Source organism: Syzygium oleosum, unplaced genomic scaffold (assembly GCF_021117445.2).
Source record: "Syzygium oleosum isolate NSW1041296 unplaced genomic scaffold, Sole_v2.1 Sole_v2.01, whole genome shotgun sequence".
NCBI classification, from domain to species: Eukaryota; Viridiplantae; Streptophyta; class Magnoliopsida; order Myrtales; family Myrtaceae; genus Syzygium; species Syzygium oleosum.
The window spans coordinates 33,682,297-33,702,880 of NW_026607485.1; the positions used below are offsets into that span (position 1 = coordinate 33,682,297).

Genomic DNA, 20,584 nt, shown 5'->3' on the forward strand with positions numbered 1-20,584 from the left:
ATTGTTTCCCCCACAAATTACAAACATAGAAAGCAATTTTTTTGGTCACATATGACATCTTCAAATGCTGTTAATAGACAAATGGGACGATGAGCGAATCTCTGTCTTTAGTTGACCAAAAGGCAAGAGAATGATACAAACAATTGAATTACAAAACCTGTTTCATCTTACTTACGAATTCAGAAGTAGATGAGGAATGTATCACACTTGGAAATCGACTAGAGGGCACTCAAATTCAATGCTTGTATCACAATTAAATTAGTGGTTAAAAACCGCCTTCATTTCCATCTTCTTGTCCCTATTCATTCTCCATCTTCCACTTGGCGATTCATTAACTTGGAGTTTACTTTTCTTCCTCTCTCTCTCTCTCTCTCTCTCTCTGTCTCTCTCTGTCTCTCTCTCAGTAGCTTAACAAGGACAGCTTAGCAACTTTAATATTAGTGCAAAAAAGAAAACAAGTGTTCATACTTTATATTTCAACGTGACTATAGTTTAAAGCCACATTTGATGTTTTCTAAGATCATTTTTAAAGACCATCGTCTTCTCTGCTTGTCGAGACCACCAAAAGAAGACAAGCTTCAACCTCTGGCGTTTCAGAATCGCTCGATCTTCCTGTAGCAAGAAAATGGCAAACAATTCTCCGGTGAGTCCACCGTCAAACATGATGTGGGGGCAGCTAGAGGACAACAATGCGAACGAGATCGAGGCTCGGAGGCTGCCTTTCCTCAGCGAGCACACTGCGAGGAGCGACGCCAGCGTGATCACTTTGCCGGTCCCGGGGACCGCGACCCCAATGACGCCAGTGACGCCTCGCGGGGTGCACAGGGGGCAGGCGAGGTTCTCGGGCGGGTCGTCCCTGGAGGTGCAAAGGAAGATAGAGAACGCGTCACCGGAGACCGCGAGGCACGCGGCGTTGAGGATGTATGAGAGCTTGAAGAGGCACGGGCTGAGAAGCGAAGCCGGAAGAGCATTCGCCAGGGAAGCCGAAGGCGACGTGGAAGAGATCAGAAACGAAGGAGATGAGGGTGTGAGGAAGAAGGCAGAGGAGCTTATGGGAATGGAGTACTTGCTGAAGAATGGCTTTGTGAGTTATCTGCGGGACATGGCCAAGATCACACCCCCTATCCCTCAGCAGGTAAACTGCAACGTGACTCTCTCTTTATATTCTTTACGTGCCACGTATAAACCATGCAATGACATGCATTGCAGTCAAATCTGGACAATCTATATGACAGTTTATATACTTGAATAAGAATGTTGATACTTGATAGCATATAGATCAAGAAGAATCAAGAGGGATCTCGACCACCCTTTTCGAAATTCAACAGCATATATCTCCTTCTGTATTACCATAAAAAAGCACGATACTTTCTCCTCACCAACTTAGGCTCCGTTTGTTCCATAAAAAATGAATAATTTAAAAAATATTTTTTTAAAAATGATTTATCTTATCGTTTACAAAAATGAATGCATGAAATATATTTTCATCATTTACGCAAACATTTAGATATAAATTGTTGTTGGTAACGAAAACATTTTTCATTGACTAATTATTTCAAGCCGTATAAGTAATAATTCTTTAAAATAATATTTTCGGATCACTCGTTTTTCATGAAACTAACGAAGCTTTCAGGAATATTTAATTTCTGAGCATAAAGTTACGATCGTAGCATACTAATGTGATATGATATCTGGGGAATCTTTGTTGTTGTATGCCGGGGGCTCCTCTCTTTGTCCTTTTCTCTTCTTGATTGTGATAGATTTCTCCTTGTCAGGCCCCAAGCTCTGACGCAAATTCTGTAATCCTTCAATCGATAATATCAAATACAAGAAGAGATTGATGTTCCAGTTGACCCTAGATTTAGATCTTCACCTATCCTTTTCAAATGGCCGTCCACACATTCATACGTAATATATATCGTTGATAGCCATCTAATTTTCCATTTAAAATATGCATAGCAAGCTAACGATCATTCCTGATTACGCACAAGATGTACCCAAAATGTGAATTCGATCACGATGCAGAATTAATTGCCGGAAACGGAACATGAACATAAAGTAGACATGAATCTTTCCGACAGTTGATCAACGTAAGCAGCATCTTACGGTTTCAGTAAAAATCGAACTATCTTGCAGGTGGTCCGGTTCTCTGGTATCGAATATTCCAGAAATTGCGAAATCTCCTCGGGAGGATATGAAACCTTCGGGAATAAGTTGATGGGATGTTTCCTCGGGCCGATCAAGACTATATTTAAAAGAAAAAGCTCGATTTGGATGCATATCCTAGAGGGAGTGGATGGATACATCATGCCGGGCTCGATGACCCTATTACTAGGACCTCCGGGTAGATGAAAATTTCCTCTAGTACTGCAATGATACCTATCGAATGACAAAATCTAAAGAGGCCACCTCTCAATCAATAAGTCGAGTAAATGTCAATAGTAGCAAACTTTTCTGCCATGTGATGATCCATTGGATTTACAATTTTGCAGGAAGCGGAAAGAGCACCCTCCTAGAAATCCTGGCAGGCAGAGCTAAAGTAAGTCCTAACTCGAGCTTGGAAGGCTCGGTGATGTACAACGACAAATCTGTCACTGATATATACCTTAGCAGATTCATTGCGTACGTTAATGGCCAACTTAACAGGTGAGTCCTCAATTGCCTGAACACCGTCATTCTGTGCAGATTAGATGAGGCTTACGATGGAAATTTTGTCTAAGTACATGGTCACATCCTGATTCAATAATCAGCATTATCTCTGATTGTAAGCCATAACACTTTTTTCTGGTAAATCTACAGACACGTTCCATTTTTATCGGTTAGAGAGACACTCGAGTTTGCAAGGGATTGTACCCAGGGTCTGCGGCCAGAGAACTTCACTCCTCAGATGAGGAAATTCTTTGCACATGCACTTGTGGAAGGACAAGATCCATTCTTGGAGTATGTCTTAGCAATTTTAAGTTTGAAGGAAGTTGAGCACAAACTCACCGGAGAAGGCTTCTCCGATTTCGATCGCCAGAAGCTCACAACGGCTGAATTGGCCCTCGGAACATACTCCGTCATGATTTATGACCAACCATTTTCGAGTTCTGATCTCGCAGCCACCTACGACCTAGTGGACACCCTACGTACCATCAGCAGAATTCAGCATTCATCTGCCATAATGTCGTTGACCCAACTCTCTCAAGAAATATTCGATCTTTTTGACCGAGTTATACTGCTCAGCGATGGCCATGTTCTCTTCCAAGGCACTCGCCATGATGCCATCCCATACTTCACAAAACTCGGGTTAGTATGCATCTGAGATTGGGGTGTACAGTTAAATGGTATGATGATTTTTTCTATCGTAAAGCCGACATTATGTCATTGACATCACATGCAGGTACATAAAACCATTGCATGTGGAATCAAATGAGTTTCTTGAAGACATAGCAGCTGGAGATGGGTCCAAGTATGTGGTACCAGGAGCGACATCCTTGACTCTAGAGGAGCTTATTGAGTGCTACCACGCTTCAGATCACTACAAAGACATCCTGAGGATTGTGCATGGAGATGAGGTAAAGCATACCTATTGGGTAGAGAGCGAGCCGGGACTTGGGTTGACTCTCAAGACACCATCCAAGTACCATTGTGCAGTTGATGCACAGCCAAGAAAAGAGACAGGTAAGCAGCTCTGAATGTTGTAAAACGTAACTATTAGTCTGCTCATGTCAATAGAAATCCATATCAGCCAATTTAAGCGGTCAAAGTCGAATGTTGACATTTGAAGAACCCTGAGATGTGGGTGACTATTTACTTTGCTGCAGAATTGGTGGTTGCCAAGCTATCAAGTAAAATAGGGCATTCAGGGGGAATCGAAAGCACCGGAAGAGTTCAGGTTGGGGATGTGGTGACTGCAATATCCATAAACAAGGACGAAATGCAATATCTCTCGGTTGGACCCCAAAAGATGCAACATGAGCGAGCCTCACATGTATACTCCATGCTAAAGCAGGCGAGAGGCCATGTCCGTCTCCAAGTTGAGCGTTACAAAGAAGAGGTATGAAATACATCTTTTGCAACTACAGCTTTTTTGTCTTCCTTCCTAAGAGCGGGAGGCAATAAGATAAATTTGATGAAAAAAAGAGTGTCATGGATGGGATGCAAAGAGATGCTTGAGAAAGTTGAGCATGATATAAAGAAAGAAAATGACTAGCGTGGTCACGACAGATAATAATTTCTCATCGTGTAGGAAGATGAGTACCAAGCACAGTTGAAGCAATTCCAGAGGCCGTTCGTCCAGACATGGTGGGAATCTACTCAAACACTCGTCAAGAGGCAAATCAAGATTACGAAGAGGCTTCATGCTTTCATCAAATTGAGGCTTTTCCAGGTCACAAACTTATACTATCAGAAGATCCTAGTTTAACTATCTCAAGGAACATGTTTAAGTCCTCAACGAAACTCAGAGAGCCAAGTTCACAGAATGATAGAAATTATATAAGATCCACTTTTTGCGTGAAGTTTGCAACATTCAAGAAATGAGTGGCAGATATGTTTATTTTGCAGGCAATTGTACTGGGCTTATTTGCAGGAACACTATTCTACAAGCTTGGCGGCAATTACAACCAACAGCAGATGAACTCAGTAAGGGCCCTCGGATTTGTATCCACCATGAGCATTATGCTCATAAATTTGGTGCAGCTTCCTCTCTATATGCTCCAGAGGCCAATCTTCTACAAGCACAAGGCTCAGAGATTTTACAGGGTCTCCTCTTATGTCGTTGCCCATTGCGTAGTCAACCTACCGCAGACCCTAATAGAAGTACCCACTTTAATTTGTTTCCTCTTTAAATTAAATATAGTTAAGAATCGATATTAAACTCCAACATATCTATTACTTTGTGCAGGCAATAGCATATACAGTAAGTGTCTATTTTCTAGCTGGGCTATCATCAACAGGAAATGGAGCACCATTTTTCCAGTATTTGCTACTCCTATTCTTGGTCGCGTATTTTGGATCATCAGTATTTTTCTTTCTCAGTGCAATTTCCGCAATCCCAGAAGTTGGGAATGCCTTGGCAGGTATAATCATCTCCTTTAAGAATCAGAATCACAATGCTTTTCCATTCAAAATTAGATGGAAAGTGTACAAAATGATGAGGTCATTTTGCATTGTTTAACCTAATCCTGCATCAAGTGAAAAGCTGACAAAATTGCATCTTTTTGGCAGGCCTACTAGTTTCAATCTTCCTCCTGTTCAGTGGTTTTGTGATTTACCCATCCAATGTGCCCGTATACTGGAAATGGCTAGTCCGCGCAAACCCAATCCACTGGGCCAACATCTTATTTTGCAAGATTCAATTTGAAAATGACTATCAAGATCCTTGCTCCAGCTACCAAAGCCAACTTGCCTTCTGTGATCAATTCCCTAACATGACGGTTGGAAAAGCGTACCTCGCATTCTATCAGCTGTCTGAAGATGCTGAAAAGCCCTGGCTACCTTATGCCGTTCTTATTGGGTGGACTTTTGTTGCCAACTTCCTCGGATTACTAGGACTAAAGAAGATAGAATTCACAGGAACCAGCCAATCCTTACCCTCTATCAGATCGTCTCCGACAATCAGCTACTATAAAGGAGACACGGAGAGTGAGTTTCAGTCACTTGAAAGTCACAATGAACAAACTAATAGTTTCACAGCTTCTCCATATTCTGGACAACAAAGATGCGGAAAAATGAGGCACGACGGTGGAGTTGAAAAATGGGTAGAGGAGTTGAGGGTCGATATGGAGAGGAATGAACTGGGCATTCCAGTAGAGCCAATTACTCTCCTTTTTGAGGATCTATCATTCATGAGGTACATCTTATCCCTATGGAACTTTCCTTTTACGTATGCCCATGCAGTGTTGACTATATGACCCATTTGCACGCTATGTAACACCCTACTCTCCCTTAATAAGGTACGATGAAGACATGAAAGAAGGTGCTTCAATTTTCAGCAACATCACGGGTTATGCTAGGCCTAGGAACATGCTTGCTTTGATGGGTGGATCGAAAGGAAGTAAATCTACTCTTCTGAAATGCCTGGCTGGGAGGGCACCTTCAACGGGTAGCCTCAAGGGCAACCTCCACGCAAAATGTTGGGAAAAGGGTCCTGCCTATTCTAGACTTATTGGCTACGTAGAGAAGCTCGATGCCCACCAACCTTATCTCTCAGTGCGTGAGACCCTTCATTTCAGTGCTGCACTCCGTCTCGGTCAAACAATCAGTTATGTAAATCGTCGCATCCATGTGGAGCTAGTCCTTGACCAACTTGATCTACTGCCTTACTCAAATCAACTAGTTGGTTCCCTTCGTGATGCTACTGGAAAAACATTTGAGATAGCCAAAAAGATAACCATTGCTGTTGAACTAGCTGCTAATCCAAGTATTCTCTTTCTCGAAGAACCAGTATCAGGACTCGACAGTAGAGGTACCTCAAGTATCCTCAATATTCTATCTCAAGTTTCTTATTCAGGGTGTGTTATTATTGCCACTCTAGCACACCCTAATGCTCGCACACTAGATTTCTTCGACTTGGCCCTGATTTTGACACATGAAGGGCAGCAAGCATATTTTGGCCCAATAGGACCCGACTACAGTGACCTGCTAGATTATTTCTTATCAGTTCCAAAAGTTCCCCGCTATTCCGAAAGAGCGAGTCCAGTTGGTTTTGTCATGGCGACTCTCGGATTAGGCATAAAAAAGAGAGAGACACCAACGATAAATTTTGCAGAGGCCTACCAAGCTAGTTCCCTGCATGAAATGAACAACAGAGAAATCAACAGTATAAAGAGTTTAACCGAGGATAGGAATTACATGGTTTCTTCTTCTGTTTATCCTGCTCCATACACACTGCAAGCCATGATGGTACTACTCAGAACTCAAAGATTCCTATGGAGAAATGTACAGTACACGTATGGTAGACTTACTGGGTGCATCATGATTGGTCTTCTCATGGGTTCCCTATATTGGAAGATTGAATATGAGGACGTATATGGCCTGACTTCGCGCTCCCTCTATATATATATGCAAGTAATTCTAATAGGAGTCATATCAGCAAATAATGTCATTCCTCAGATTGGCACAGACAGGTTAGTGTACTTCAGAGAGAAGAGAGCAGGGATGTACCATCCTATCTTTTATCCTCTGTCATGGGCACTGGGAGAAATTCCATACTTCTTCATTGCAACACTTGCATTAGTGGGAATCGGGAATGGTATGGCAGGAATTGGAACTGGTTCCATCCATGAGTTCATGATGTACTGGACTGTGCTCTTTGTGTTCACAATTTGCGTGACATATTTCGGAATGATGATCACTTTCCTAGCACCAGTGCCTACACTAGCCGCATTTGCTGTGTCAATTGTGACATCACTGTGGGTTTCAGCTTCTGGAGTAGTCGTCGTGCTATCGGACATAAGGTTTTACAGGTGGATGTATTGGAGCAACCCTTTCCAATATGCTATGAACGTGATGACTTCAATCAGTTTCTACTGCAATACTAATGAGTGTGTATCAGATTGCAGTTGCCCAAAATTGCCAGGCAGTTCTTATGTATGGGATAGGTTGGCCTCAACGAGGAGTTTGAGCTATGATGATATAGGAACCGACATCGGCATATTGTCTGCAATGTCCCTCCTATTTGCTTGCCTGGCTTTTCTCTTCTTTGTCGTTCTGAAGCACAACTCGCCCCCTCAAACATAGCTATAGCTTTCGCACATCATCTGGATATCATAAGAGTGCTTGACAAGAGTTTGGCTGGGGACTGATGTAACTGAGCATCTAGATGTTCTGTTCTATTTCTTTTTGTCCTCGGTATATAAAGCGTAATGTATCTAAACAACTTCTACTGTAAAGAAGTGCCAGGCAAATTTTCACGATGCTATTACCGCATGGTCATAATCACATCTATATGATACAAACGACTAGGTTACACTTTCAGCGAGCTCAACTAAGCCGATATTACAGTTTTACTGCTTGCAGTGTGTGTGGCTTGATAGGTCAAGGCCGCATATCCATGCCTCAACACATATTAGAGGCCCTGAATCTCCTATTGTCAATGCTCAAACTGGGAACAGACGACCAACAACGAGCTAAAGGAGCTGTGCTATTATTGTATGACAGATTGGCTCGCCAAGCCAACAGAATCGTGCATTTTTACCCATAGTACTTCTGGAACCTACACTTCCATTCCGATCAACAGTATTGTGCTTTAGAGGAAAATTTGTATTTTTATTCACCAGTTCTTGTGAGACATCTTCAACTCTACCAACCAGAGATTCCATTCTAGAAAAAAAAAAACAAAAATATGATCTCCAGTCTCAACCATCTCCCAACAATAAAAAAACAAATCAAAAGAGACTCAATTTACCATGACAATGATATGACAATTTCATCATGGACATGTCAGACAGAAGGCAACTTTGGTTCTGTTTGGATGAAGCGTTACAGTAAAACAGTTATCTAACAACAAAAGCTGCACAAAGAAAAGAACATAAAATAAGAATAAGACACACAAGACATGAGAAATCATAACTTAAAATAGAGAAACGACAGTGGCTATTGGTACATTTCACATTTGATTACAACCCTACAGAGGGACACTGCTTCCTAGCATGCTCCGGGATCAATTTCGACAACACCTCAACTGGCGCTCCTTTTAGTTCTGATTAGAAGCAGCAAAAGCACTCAATCAGAATATCGCACCATATTAAGAAAAAAGTCAAGATCGATTGAAGAAAAGACCATCAGACCATTAGATTTAAAGTTGAACAGCGGAGGAAGAAATCGTCCATTAGGCAAGCGGGCATTGGGATCGCGTAACTCATCAAAGAAAGGATGGATTAGGGCATCCAGCTGCAAAGTATGTAAAGAGTACTCATCATCTAGGATCTTTTCCTCGACAACAAAAAAAGAAGCCAGCCTCGTAGAATAGGTTAATACCCTGAACGATTAATTTAGAGACAATCCAATATCTAATATTACCAGACTCAATAAAGGAATAGAAGCAGCTTAATTGTGTTTTCATGCAACTAAAGCAGAAACAGGCACACTTAAATTAAAGACTTTTAATTGGAATATAAGAGGCTTGAGGTACACATCTCAGATCATCCAAACTAAATGCGTATTAATACTGCATAGCATGAAATATTATTCTATTTCTATCCGAGGAAGAACAACCACCCTATTACTGCATGCTCTGAGACATCATTCTATTTCTATCCAAGGACTACGCCAAGCTATTGACCAGATGCAGAACCAATAGACAGTAGGACTAATGCCGCTCATCCATACACATGGGGTTACTAATCACCGGAATACTTTATGTCAAATACACATCTGCAGAAAGAGAAAGCTACTGCAATCAACTAAGTGTGATGCTCCATCTCCTATTAATTGGGTCTCTGTCATAACTAGTCAGTTTTGCGCTTGCTAATACTTTTCCATTCTATTCTATTTTAGTTATCAGCTACTTAACCCCTTGCAAAATTTCTTGTGACACCCAAGTGCAAATTGATTCTGGTTCTTATCCCGAGCCCCCCCCAAAAAAAAAAGAGAGAGAGCTAAGCAAACAGATACTGTGATACTCACAGCTGTGCACCGTAGGTTCGGAGAATACTGGAGTAATCTCGAAACCAAATCAACAGCTTCAGGAGGCATGCGTTTGTGGAATATCTGACAAACAAAAGAAAAGTAAGGGTCATAGAAATATGAACGATCTGGCAGATTACAAACTACAATCAAGTCTATATACCTTGTGCCAAGGGTGAGCTTTTATTTGGGGGAATTTGAACTCTGTATAATTAGGATTCATGCACTTGATTTCTTCTCTAGTTGGGGTTCCCAGAACCTGCAAAACAGATTCCCAAAAACACACAGGAAAAACTGATGCCCCAACCAAATGCAGACCAAAGTATTCTAGGGTCTTCAAATGCATGTGAAGTTAGACTGCTGAAATTGAAGGAAATTCCAGTACCTTGATAATCTCAACCAGCTGATCCACTCCGCTCTCACCAGGAAACAGAGGCTGCAACCAAGTTAGCGATACAAATAAAATTCCTAGTAAATTTGAATTGCATAGAGAAACAGAAGTGGAACGTGAAAAGCATCTACTTGTCCCAGAAGTAGCTCAGCCAGGACGCAGCCGGCAGACCAGATGTCAATAGCTGTTGTATATTCAGTTGCTCCAAAAATAAGCTCAGGAGCCCTATAGTACCTTGAACAAATGTACGATATATTTGGCTCCCCTTTTACCTATAATAAGCAACACAACATAAATTCTTTATACCAAACAAAGGAGGGGACATGCTAGTTGCCTATTGAAGAGCAGGAACGTACCAATACTTTTGCACTTCCAAAATCACATAGCTTGACCTGGTGGGTATGAGGATTTACCTGCAGAGGGAATAAAGAAACTACCTTCACGAAGCTAAACAAACTATATGCACCCTCCATTGATTCTTAATGAGGACATAAAATGATACAATACAACCAGAGAAGAAACATCGCTCCAAATGTGTCTATCTTCGATGATGAAGGAACTTAGACAAGAGATCCAACGTACACTTCCTAAATGCCAAGCCAAAGGATTAACAAGTTTAGGGCATCAACATTGTACTAGATGATGAACTCACCAAAAGATTTTGAGGTTTGATATCCCGATGGCACACTCCAATACTGCGGTGAATGTACGACAATGCCCTGAAGATCTTCCACATTACAAGAACAGGAACATGCATCAGTAACGTGAAAGATATAGTTTGGTCAGGAAAAAATAAATAACATGACAGATATCACTGGAATGCTCAAGTTGAGAGAATCGAAATCCAGAAGACTAATAAGAAGAGAAAGTCAAGGAAACACTATCCCCATAACTGGGACCCGATCAGAGAGTGCTTCTCCATATTAACTGGGTAATATTGTGAAAGGTAATATAAGAGCGAAAGCAAGAAGATTGATAGTATACCTGATATGCATAAAGTTTCACATAAATTAGAGGCATCCTTTGATTCAGCTTGTTGTAGTGCTTGATCACACGGTGAACTGTTTCGGGTACATACTCCAGAACGAGGTTCAGATATAGCTCATCCTCTTCACTCGTTGAGAAGAAGCAATGCTTCAAGAACACAATATTTGGGTGGTCAAGGAGACGCATTGTTTGCAATTCCCGATTCTTGTACCTCTTATCTTGAAGAACCTTCTTAATGGCCACTGTTTCACCTGTCTCTAAGCATTTTGCCTATGTAAAAGCAGTTTAAATATCAACAATCTTTCTTATAAAGTTAAAATGTATCGGAAAGTTTTTTGTACTGATGAATTACGACACAAGCAGCAACAACATACCTGAAACACCACTCCAAATGATCCCTGTCCAACTGCTCGCTCAGCCATATAGCTTATTGTCTGAAATTATAAATTAAAAAAGGTGCCCGAAACAGGGATATATGATCAATGGAGATGAACATTGAAGCAGAAACGAGCATCTCACACACATTTCAATAATACATAGATGAAAATGACAGTCAACTACATTTTTATCATTACTCCAGAAATGTAGTAACCAAATTATGGCCAACTGAGATTATATGTTCCTCTCAGCCCGTAAAACAGACATGTAGAAGGACAAGTTCATGCTTGATTGTCTATACTTAGCTAAAAGATGTTTGAAGCATGATATTGATTGACCGTGTTCATTTCACACATATCTCATCCTCAGCAGATCAGTTATAATATCGAGCCACAAATGAAACCCCAAACTTTAAGAGACGCTGGAAAAAAGTCATTAGTTCATGGTTCATAGGAGAAAAACTAAAAGTGGACCACAGAAGCATGAGTTCTGAACTCCCAACTGCATAGACGTGGAGACAGAAAAGACACCTAAACATGAAAAGATGCCATTCAACGAGAAGATCAATACACGACTAACAAAATATGCAAAATGATTCAGAAGAATGGTTCTTAGAAAAGAATTTAAACATGAATACCTGCTTTGGCTGGCCATTTCTACCACCAATAGTTGTCACTATAATATGACCTGTCTCCGTCCCATTACCATCAATAACCGTTGCTTCCATCTCCTAGAATTCATCAAGGGGTGAATTTCAGATGCTCAAGATCAGCAGAAACAAGAATTAGGATAACATAAACAAGATAATTACTAGGAGTGGCATCAGACAAACATATATAACTATCAAGGTGCTAAAATAACGAAAGGACATACCTTTTCATCCCTAATTTTCATGTCATTCATCTCTTCTGGCAACCTATCTGCGCCAAGAGCATATCCACTAGTATCTCTCAAACCAGAAGCAGGTGGGACACCTACTGAAGCCATTAGCTCCCACAAGCTTCCTCTTAAGCTTGTAGCTTTTCTACCTGTACAAAGCGGCTTTGTTCATCGACCTGCTAAAATTGTAACAACAAGATCAACGAAGATCTCTAGTCTTAAAGAGGAACTTAGAGAGAAAGAAAGCAATTAACATGCACCATCCCTTGACCCTCTTCATCCCCACTAAATGACAATCCCAGCTAAGTAATGAGAAACTATTTCCAGTGTCTAAACCGTTGGAATTTACAACTCAACCCAATGATCACTTGTAAACGAGTGCATGTCCGCAGCTTTCTAACCAAAGAGGACTCGAGTCTAACGCAAACAAGAGAGACATTACTACTAGGCAGCTAAATCTAACATGATATGAATTAGAATAACTCCAAAGTAAAAAAGGACACCCCTTTAAGCAACTGTACATGTTTTTATATAGTGGGGAGCAAATATCTATCAAATTTGCCAATTTGTGAGCTTTTTGAGTTGTTGAGATCAGGGGGACCTGTCATAGGTACTCCAGAACTACCTTAGCAGATCATAACAAACAGCACCACAAAATGACAAGAAACACTAAAGCAACAAAGTCAAACCCCATGATTTCGTGCTTCTTCTGAAGCTCGATATGCCCAGAAGAGGGATGACATCCACCCCCACGAAAAGTATACTTAAAAGCACAGAGGATGAAAGCATTACAACGTTCAACCAAGAACACTACTGGAACAAGCACAGTAAGACTGAGCATCGAAACCAAAACCAAAATGACCAGCCTGCATCGGAGCAAGATGCCCCCACAACTCGTTTCCAAGAAGTGTCAAAAAGAAAGTCAGTCCGATCCAGTCCAAAGCTCAAAGCTTTGGAACTAAGCTAACGATGGGTATGAGGAATGACAGCTACATCCAACGAACCAGCTACCTGCAGGCGCCGAGAACCAGTGGTGGTCAAACGGAGGCTCTAATGGCGATCAAGAAACGAGACATGGAGAGAGAGAGAGAGAGAGAGAGAGAGAGAGAGAGTGGCAGATCCATTTCTGCTCTCTTGCTTTTTGCGTTCACACTGTCGATGCCTTTTTGTTTTTTGCCTTTCTTTGTTTGGTCTTTTGTGCTGTAATAATGCGGCTATAGTCGAACAAGAAGATGAGAAAGAAAACCCGTTAAAATTACAGTTACGTTGTCTGATTTAGCTTGGTGTTCAATCCTAGCAAATATGCTCGCTTGGAATTTAATTTTTCTTTTCCATATGTCATTTATAATTTCATCTAAATTGATAGCGGATCTCTTGTGATATATATATATATAAGTGAACGTAAGCAACATATATCTATCCTGTTATGGTTGACGGGTGAATCTAATTTGTATCGAGGTTTAATATAGTCCGTTTAGATTTTCGTACGACATGGGATTATTAATACTTGGATTGCGGATCGTATTTAATCTTTAATTTTTAGACCATTTAAGTTCTGTTATAGATTCGAGAATTGAGAATGATCGTGGTAATAGAGAATTTGAGCAAAAAAAAAAGATACCTATAAGAAGTTATTCGGCAAATCTCGATATGTTTTAATGATGATAGTTAAAATGTGTTCAACGGTGAATAAACGCAAGGAGGGGAAAACAAAAGGGAAAAGGGCATTTTTTTTTTTGGCCCAAGCAGTTCCATAAGAGAGGAAGTGGTTTAGTTTAATTTAGGTTATTCATTTTACCTTTTTGACCAACAAAGTTATTCATATTAACAAGAAAACGATGTTTTCCAGTACCTTTTGTTTTTCGGAGTTTAATTAATTATTAAGCACACAATTCTCGTTTGAATTTAATGTTTTTTTTTTAATTTACAAATCCTAAAACTTGTTAATTTCGTACACTTAAATTTGAAGACCTTTTTTTTTTGGTTCATTTGTTACAATTTTGATGCACTTTGAGTCCTTTCTTCTTGACTTGACTAGATCAAAGGTCACAAATTGTAGGACTTAAATAAATGAAGTTAAAGTTTTAGGATTTAATGGCTCTAAGTTGACAAATTTTGTTGGCAAAATTCCATGAGCAAAAATAGACTTTTTGACTCTTTATCAAATTGCCATATGGCAAGTTATGATGAAATGCACAAGAACTTCCCAATCACTAGATTGTACGAGATATGTCGACAGATAGGGTAAATCATTCTCAAGTTTTTGCTAGTACCCTGCACTTTATGCAGGATAAAGTCAAAAGATGGCCATAGAAGATGCTCAATTGATAGTCATTGGAATGAATCTACTTATACAGAAACATCAAAGCATAATCAGTCATATTGAGAATCTAAATATTCATAAGAATATAATCTCACGGCCCGTCAGGTAATCACTTCTCTGTGTTCATGCCCCTACATTATTAAAGCTAAAAAGTTAATTATCATGTGGATTCAACGTTCTCGACAACCTAAGCATTTCGCGATATTGGTACATCGTACTAACTACTATCTTCTCCAACAATTATATCTTGTAATTATATTTCTCAACTTGGGTGTAATTATAGTATGCAAATGTCACTTTTTAGGTAAACCTCCAATTCCAATGTGGAAGTGGAACAAGCTCAAGTGGGAAAAGATAAAACCAACAGATGCATGCTGATCATATTCAAGAGACACGATGGAACTTTGTTTCCCTTTGGCCTCAAGAAGCACTTTCTCTTCCAACAAAGGACTAATGAAGCATTTAATCAATCGATCTTTGGATGCTAACCATCTGTACACACACACCCTCTATGCTAAGGTTCTTTTCAGTACTCTCCACTTCCACACATAGGCAACAATCATTCATCATCTACAGAAAAGACCCGAAAACGAAAAAAACAAAAGAATGATCATGTCCCTTCCCAAACCCCATGCTTAACAATCACCATCTAATTGGAAAATGGGGAAGAGAAGTGTCATGAATACTGCATCAGCCCTTGGTTCCCATATGGAGAAACAGTCCATGTAGATCTGTTGCTTTCACGTTCGCTGATACGCTTTGCTTTCTGATCTTGAACCTGGATAGTCGCTCCGGTCCGTGTCAGACATCTCCCGCTGGGAATCCATCTCCATGCTACTACCTCCCTGGGTTCTACGGTGCCTTCTATCCTGAAACCACAGATATGATACTTTCTTAGGAGGAACAAAACTGGAACAATGTCCCGATATCCGATGAGATGTATGGATCGGAAAAGTACAACATTTGATGGAAGTTCCGACAGGAATACTTTGCATGAGGAACATGATAGAATTAAGTACTATGATGCTTGTCGGAAGAAGAAGGATCAGCTTGAAGAAAAAGTAGAGATTGATGGACACATCCTGTGATGTGCTATGTGGAGGTTACCAAGCTGATGTTATGGTGAATGGGTCAGTATACCGTCGCCGTCGCCGTTGCCCTATGGGTAGTATCTTTTTTCACTTGAAAGTGTCAATCTCTAGCTGAGGTGGTGTGTGGCTGTGAGCTAGTATATCTCTTACTCTCTGCTCAGAGTACAATTTGCGTGTTTCATCAATGATAATCAATCTCCAGTCAAGAAAGTTTGGACAACTAAAAACAACTGAGTGATCCTTCGAATAATAGAAATGCCCTATGAAATGGAACATCAGAGAAAAGGGTACTTCAAATGAGGCAGCCAAGTTGATATGAGACAAGGGGAACCTGACGAAACACTTTTACTATGCATTACAGAAGGGAAATGCAGACCGTGAAGGGAGCAGCAGCAAAATGGAGCAGATGTCATCGAGAGGTCCATCCGAGTACAATGAAATTTGATCTACAAGATTTAATTGGAAAAAAGGTAAACATAATCGGAAAAGCTACCTCTCTTGGTATTGGATACTCCTCGGATTCAAGCATTCGGACAACTTGGCCCATCTTGGGTCTCTTTTCATGATCTGGGTCAACGCACCTCAAAGCTGTCAAAAGGGCTCGCTTCAAGGCTCTAGTTGAGGGCCTAACCTCAATATTAGGGTCAACCACCTCTTCTGACCGGCGGCTGCCGACCATCATTTTCAACCAATCAACCAGATTCACCTGAAAAATTATGAGTTATTGATCAGACTTGTTAGGATGGATGTGTTCATTAAGTAGTTCAACGGAGATGAAACAGGACTCCTCTGGAGCACAATAGAAGAGATGAGGATGCAGAATATAAAGGCATCGTTCCATGATTCAAGATGCTTTTGGAAGCAAATATCAGTAAATGTAAGTACATATTTTTGCAGTCTGATGGAATGGGGGTAGAAAAAGTGAGAGCAGAGAACTTCAAAAATGGAATGCTGAACAGTAGACTCTAAAGATATAGTTCTACCACTAGGGATAGCCACATTCATTAAATTCTTAGACCACATATATTTTTTTTCTCGGAAAAGCCACTTTTTTGCAGGAAACTATCATATAATTACCGCAGACGTATCACTTTTCTGAATGTGAGAAGGGAAGAAGCAGAACAGCTATTGACAAACTTAGGCTCCAAGAAAGTACTGCATGTGCCATATGATAGCAGGATGCAACCCGTTATAACTGATGAAATGTTACGCCAAGGTAATAGCAGAAAATTTATTCGAATCAACCAGCACAGGCAAACAGAGAAACCACCTAAAATCGACTTAAGTGGAAATTGAACCAAGTTTTGTAGATAAACTGGCACGAGGTCAGTCGACACTATTACTTTAAAAGAGCAAGTACCCCACAAGAGTTCCCCCCAAGCAAACTGTAGAAAGCATGAAAGAAACCAACTGAACTCTTAAATCCAAGTCTAACACAATGGCATGCTAATGGCAAATCTTGACCCAGCAAACTTCTAATTAGACAGAGTAGAAAATGGAGCATGAGGTCAATTTTTATGAACAGTTTTCAAATAGAAAGTATGAACAAGGATGAGCAATTACTTCAAGTATGACAAGGAAGCAGGAGACAGCTCTTATTGCTATGCAAAAGCACCTAAAACTCTCAAGAGGGTTACTATGCTTTTTCTCAAAAGCATCCTGGAATCGAGAAATAAGTGGCTTTCAAAAGCATTATACGTGTGCTCCAATATAGGTACACCTGATCTCCGTGTTAGCCAGTACAGTCGTAACTTTTGTATTGTTATTGCAGCACAGAGAGGAAGTGATCTAGAAAAACAATGTCTTACAACCAAAAAACTAGAATTAGTTTGCCAGAAGAAGCTGAAACATGCATATTATGCATGTCCCATGCTTGAGAAATTTTAAACAATTTGAATATGCTAATCCGATGGCATGATTGGGTACCTCATTGGCTGGACGTCCATAGTCAACAGGATCTCTACCAGTGATTGCTTCAAGTAGAACCACACCAAAGCTGTAGACATCGCTCTTTTCATTTAAAAGGCCAGTATTTGCATACTCGGGAGCCACATACCTGATATAATTAAGATGAAAGGTCAATCGCGGAAATAGTTTTACCAATAAGTCCAGTGTTTACTTGGGGAAAAAAGATAGATCCCGCGTGCGAGGGAAGGATGACTACAATGTTTAAAAAAAAGAAAGATCCCGTGTGTGAGGGAAGACTGACTGAACTGTCATAGAATATAAGGAAAGAAGGAAACTAACCCAAAAGTTCCCATAACTCGAGTTGTGACATGACTTTTCCCTTCACCCAGCAACTTGGCCAAACCAAAATCAGACACCTTGGCATTGAATTCATCATCGATCAATATATTGCTCGACTTAATGTCTCGGTGAACAACTTTAGGCTCTATGGCTTCATGCAGGTAAGCTAGACTGCAAAATCATGAACTGCAGCTTAGAACTAGAACGGAACCACATGAAACTTGTAGAAACTATACAGAATGAACCTACGCTTTAGCTGTGCCAAGCAGAACCTTTATTCGAGCTTCCCAAGTGAGATATCCCTGCTGGCGCATAGCTCCATGAAGCCACTGCTCCAGGTTTCCATTGTTGACATACTCGTACACCAACACCCTATGAGTTTTCACACGACAGGTACCGTTTAGCACCAAGGAAACCACATTATAATTGAAGCAAAATCAAGCTACTGTGCTAATCAGATGGGAACATAGATTGTCTTATTTGGTGGTTTAAATTGGGGCCTACATAATGATGATATAGAAGTTAATTGTTTTTAGTATAAGCTACCAGCTTATCCAAAATCCATCACGCCTAAAGCGACACTCTTCAGTTCAATATTTCTCCACTATTGATCTGACATGCAGCGCTTTTGTTATTCCAGCAAGTTTTCTTCACATTGCACTTGCGGTGGCACAGTGGTCCCACATTTCAACTTATTATACACTGAAGAGATCGTGGTCTACCAGAAGACTCGAGCCACCATGAACAGGAGCAGTACCTATGTGTCCCTTCCACGCAGTACCCAAGAAGACGAACCAAATTCTTATGGCGCACATGCCCAATGGCTTCGACTTCCACTCTAAATTCTTTCTCTGCTTGGCCCCTATCACATTGAGTTTGAAAAGCAAATTTCCTTAGGAATCCAAGTCACATCTTAAAGGGAGCAAAAGCAAATAGTGTCAACCCTGTAAGTTGCAATGAAAATGTAAACTTACACATTGTTCAGAATTTTCTTAACTGCCACGGGAGTCCCATTGATAAGACGGCCCCTGTAAACAACTCCATAACCTCCCTCACCAAGGACATTTTCCTTGGAAAACCGGCTTGTTGCTAGCTCAAGATCCCTCAACGTAAACCAGTGACCCCAGCCCAAGTGCGAAAATTCGGGCAAGCCAGACAAAGGTGAAGGAGCGGTTATCGGGTGTGACGAAGAAGGTTTGTAAACAGTCACAATGCCAGAGTTCGATTCGTCTCCTGATTGGGATCCATAACCGTCTCTGTCTACACGATGAAATGACCCAGAGTGGCTGCTATTATCTCCTTTGTACAGTTTCTCCATGCCGAGATGTACAAGCACTTTATCCGATTCTTTGTCACTGGATTTGTCCTGAATAGTGAGAAGGATGCCATCACGGGGAGCAAATGCACTGGTGGACACTTGCTCCACCCTAACTTCTTTGATTTCCTTAGAAACGGTCGGAATCTGGCTGAGGGGCAGTTTGTCTCGCATTCTTCTCGATTTTTTCTTCAACATTAAACACAGCGATAATACGGAGAGAATGATCACGATAAACAAACCCACGACGATTCCTATGACCTCCCAAACCTTAAGGTTGAAAATGGCAGTATCCTTGGATAATTCAGCATTGAGATCTGTGGCCATATTTTCACTGCCTACAAAATGTGTAAAAGAACTTAGCAACTTCCTCAAAGCGTAAAACCTTGTATTAGGATCACCAACTTTCATTTCCAGATTCACGTACAGTTTCAGGCACCCAAGAGAGTCAGCGAAGCTACACCTAGTCATAACGGCAGTCATCAAAATACCACATTTTCATTTCCTAAAACACCGGAAAGACTGCAAAGCGATTGGCTAGTCAAGACCACAAATCAGAAAGCAAAAGCCTACACAAGCTTTACAATGCCATCATTAGATCGAGACGCTGCAGATATAAGACGAAACTAACATTCATATCATTGTCTCTAATTGACCATCTGACCAGCATACCAAAAAAAAACATAATTTTAATATTGAACCAGCACAAAAATTGACACAACAGAGGCTAAAAAGAGGAAAGATTACAATTCATCAATTTCTCACCTTTCTCAGAGGCGCTTCACATCCAGAGTTCTAGATCTCCGACAAAAACTCAATCTTGCAAGGAGAGCTTAATCCCAGAATCATAGATCTCTCCAAAAGGAGACCAACCAACCCATTTTCAGCTCATAAGAGACATTTCAAGAAACTTGAATCAGCCACGGTTGGTTCAAGAAAGCCAATTATATATAGACAATGCAAAACCTGGTTTTTCCCATCAGCAAGCTTAATGTGAGTCTGAATCTAAGCTGAAATGTAGCTTTCTCTGAGACCCAGAAACGCAAGGGAAGGTAGAGAGGTTTGTTGCAAAGAGAAAAAGGGAAATAAAGGAATATCAGAGATGAGTTGGTTTGGTTTGTGTCCTGGGGATAAACAAAGAAGAGGGGGTGGAGTTATCAGCGGTAGGTGCTCTTACAGCTTCACATTAATACAGGAAAAGAGAAGGCAAATGTATTTGTGCATGTAAAGGAACTACTATAACCTCTTTGAGATTTGATTCTCTATCACGATCTGTCATGGACATTGACAGATTATCAGTAATTTACTGAAAAAGTTTTGATTTTTAGTTTCACTTGTTTGGGCAAATGTAAAATCTGACC

General features: G+C 40.6%; 3 protein-coding genes across 9 annotated transcripts; 1 reads left to right on the top strand and 2 right to left on the bottom strand.

Moving 5' to 3' along the window:
• The first annotated feature begins 625 nt into the window (after positions 1–625).
• Positions 626–7,725, top strand: LOC115680479 (ABC transporter G family member 37-like). The gene is made up of 12 exons (XM_056317914.1): positions 626–802; positions 833–1,135; positions 2,137–2,344; positions 2,493–2,646; positions 2,800–3,288; positions 3,383–3,663; positions 3,807–4,039; positions 4,232–4,372; positions 4,549–4,803; positions 4,889–5,063; positions 5,212–5,836; positions 5,940–7,725. Exons 1-12 carry the CDS (start codon positions 626–628, stop codon positions 7,723–7,725), a joined length of 4,827 nt encoding a protein of 1,608 aa, XP_056173889.1.
• A 662-nt stretch (positions 7,726–8,387) lies between these two features.
• Positions 8,388–13,414, bottom strand: LOC115682542 (shaggy-related protein kinase alpha-like). 7 transcript variants are annotated; one of them, XM_030606793.2, is made up of 14 exons: positions 12,937–13,130; positions 12,242–12,396; positions 12,006–12,098; positions 11,365–11,424; positions 10,988–11,260; positions 10,656–10,730; positions 10,360–10,416; positions 10,135–10,275; positions 9,998–10,048; positions 9,776–9,871; positions 9,613–9,696; positions 8,775–8,877; positions 8,598–8,686; positions 8,388–8,497 (listed from the first exon to the last, which is right to left on the bottom strand). In XM_030606793.2, exons 1-13 carry the CDS (start codon positions 13,034–13,036, stop codon positions 8,604–8,606), a joined length of 1,371 nt encoding a protein of 456 aa, XP_030462653.1. In that variant the 5' UTR covers positions 13,037–13,130; the 3' UTR covers positions 8,388–8,497; positions 8,598–8,603. The 7 variants fall into 7 exon arrangements, 6 of the variants coding, with proteins under 6 accessions (XP_030462653.1, XP_030462683.1, XP_030462672.1 ...); XR_008817963.1 differs by lacking the exon at positions 8,775–8,877; XM_030606823.2 differs by lacking the exon at positions 12,937–13,130 and adding an exon at positions 13,259–13,414 and having other exon boundaries at positions 8,388–8,686.
• Positions 13,415–15,024: 1,610 nt separating this feature from the next.
• LOC115681759 (probable receptor-like protein kinase At5g18500) lies at positions 15,025–20,506 on the bottom strand. Its single transcript, XM_030605827.2, has 8 exons — positions 19,989–20,506; positions 18,883–19,561; positions 18,666–18,770; positions 18,158–18,280; positions 17,909–18,079; positions 17,588–17,717; positions 16,155–16,367; positions 15,025–15,439 (listed from the first exon to the last, which is right to left on the bottom strand). Exons 2-8 carry the CDS (start codon positions 19,548–19,550, stop codon positions 15,311–15,313), a joined length of 1,539 nt encoding a protein of 512 aa, XP_030461687.1. The 5' UTR covers positions 19,551–19,561; positions 19,989–20,506; the 3' UTR covers positions 15,025–15,310.
• Between the last annotated feature and the right edge of the window lie 78 nt (positions 20,507–20,584).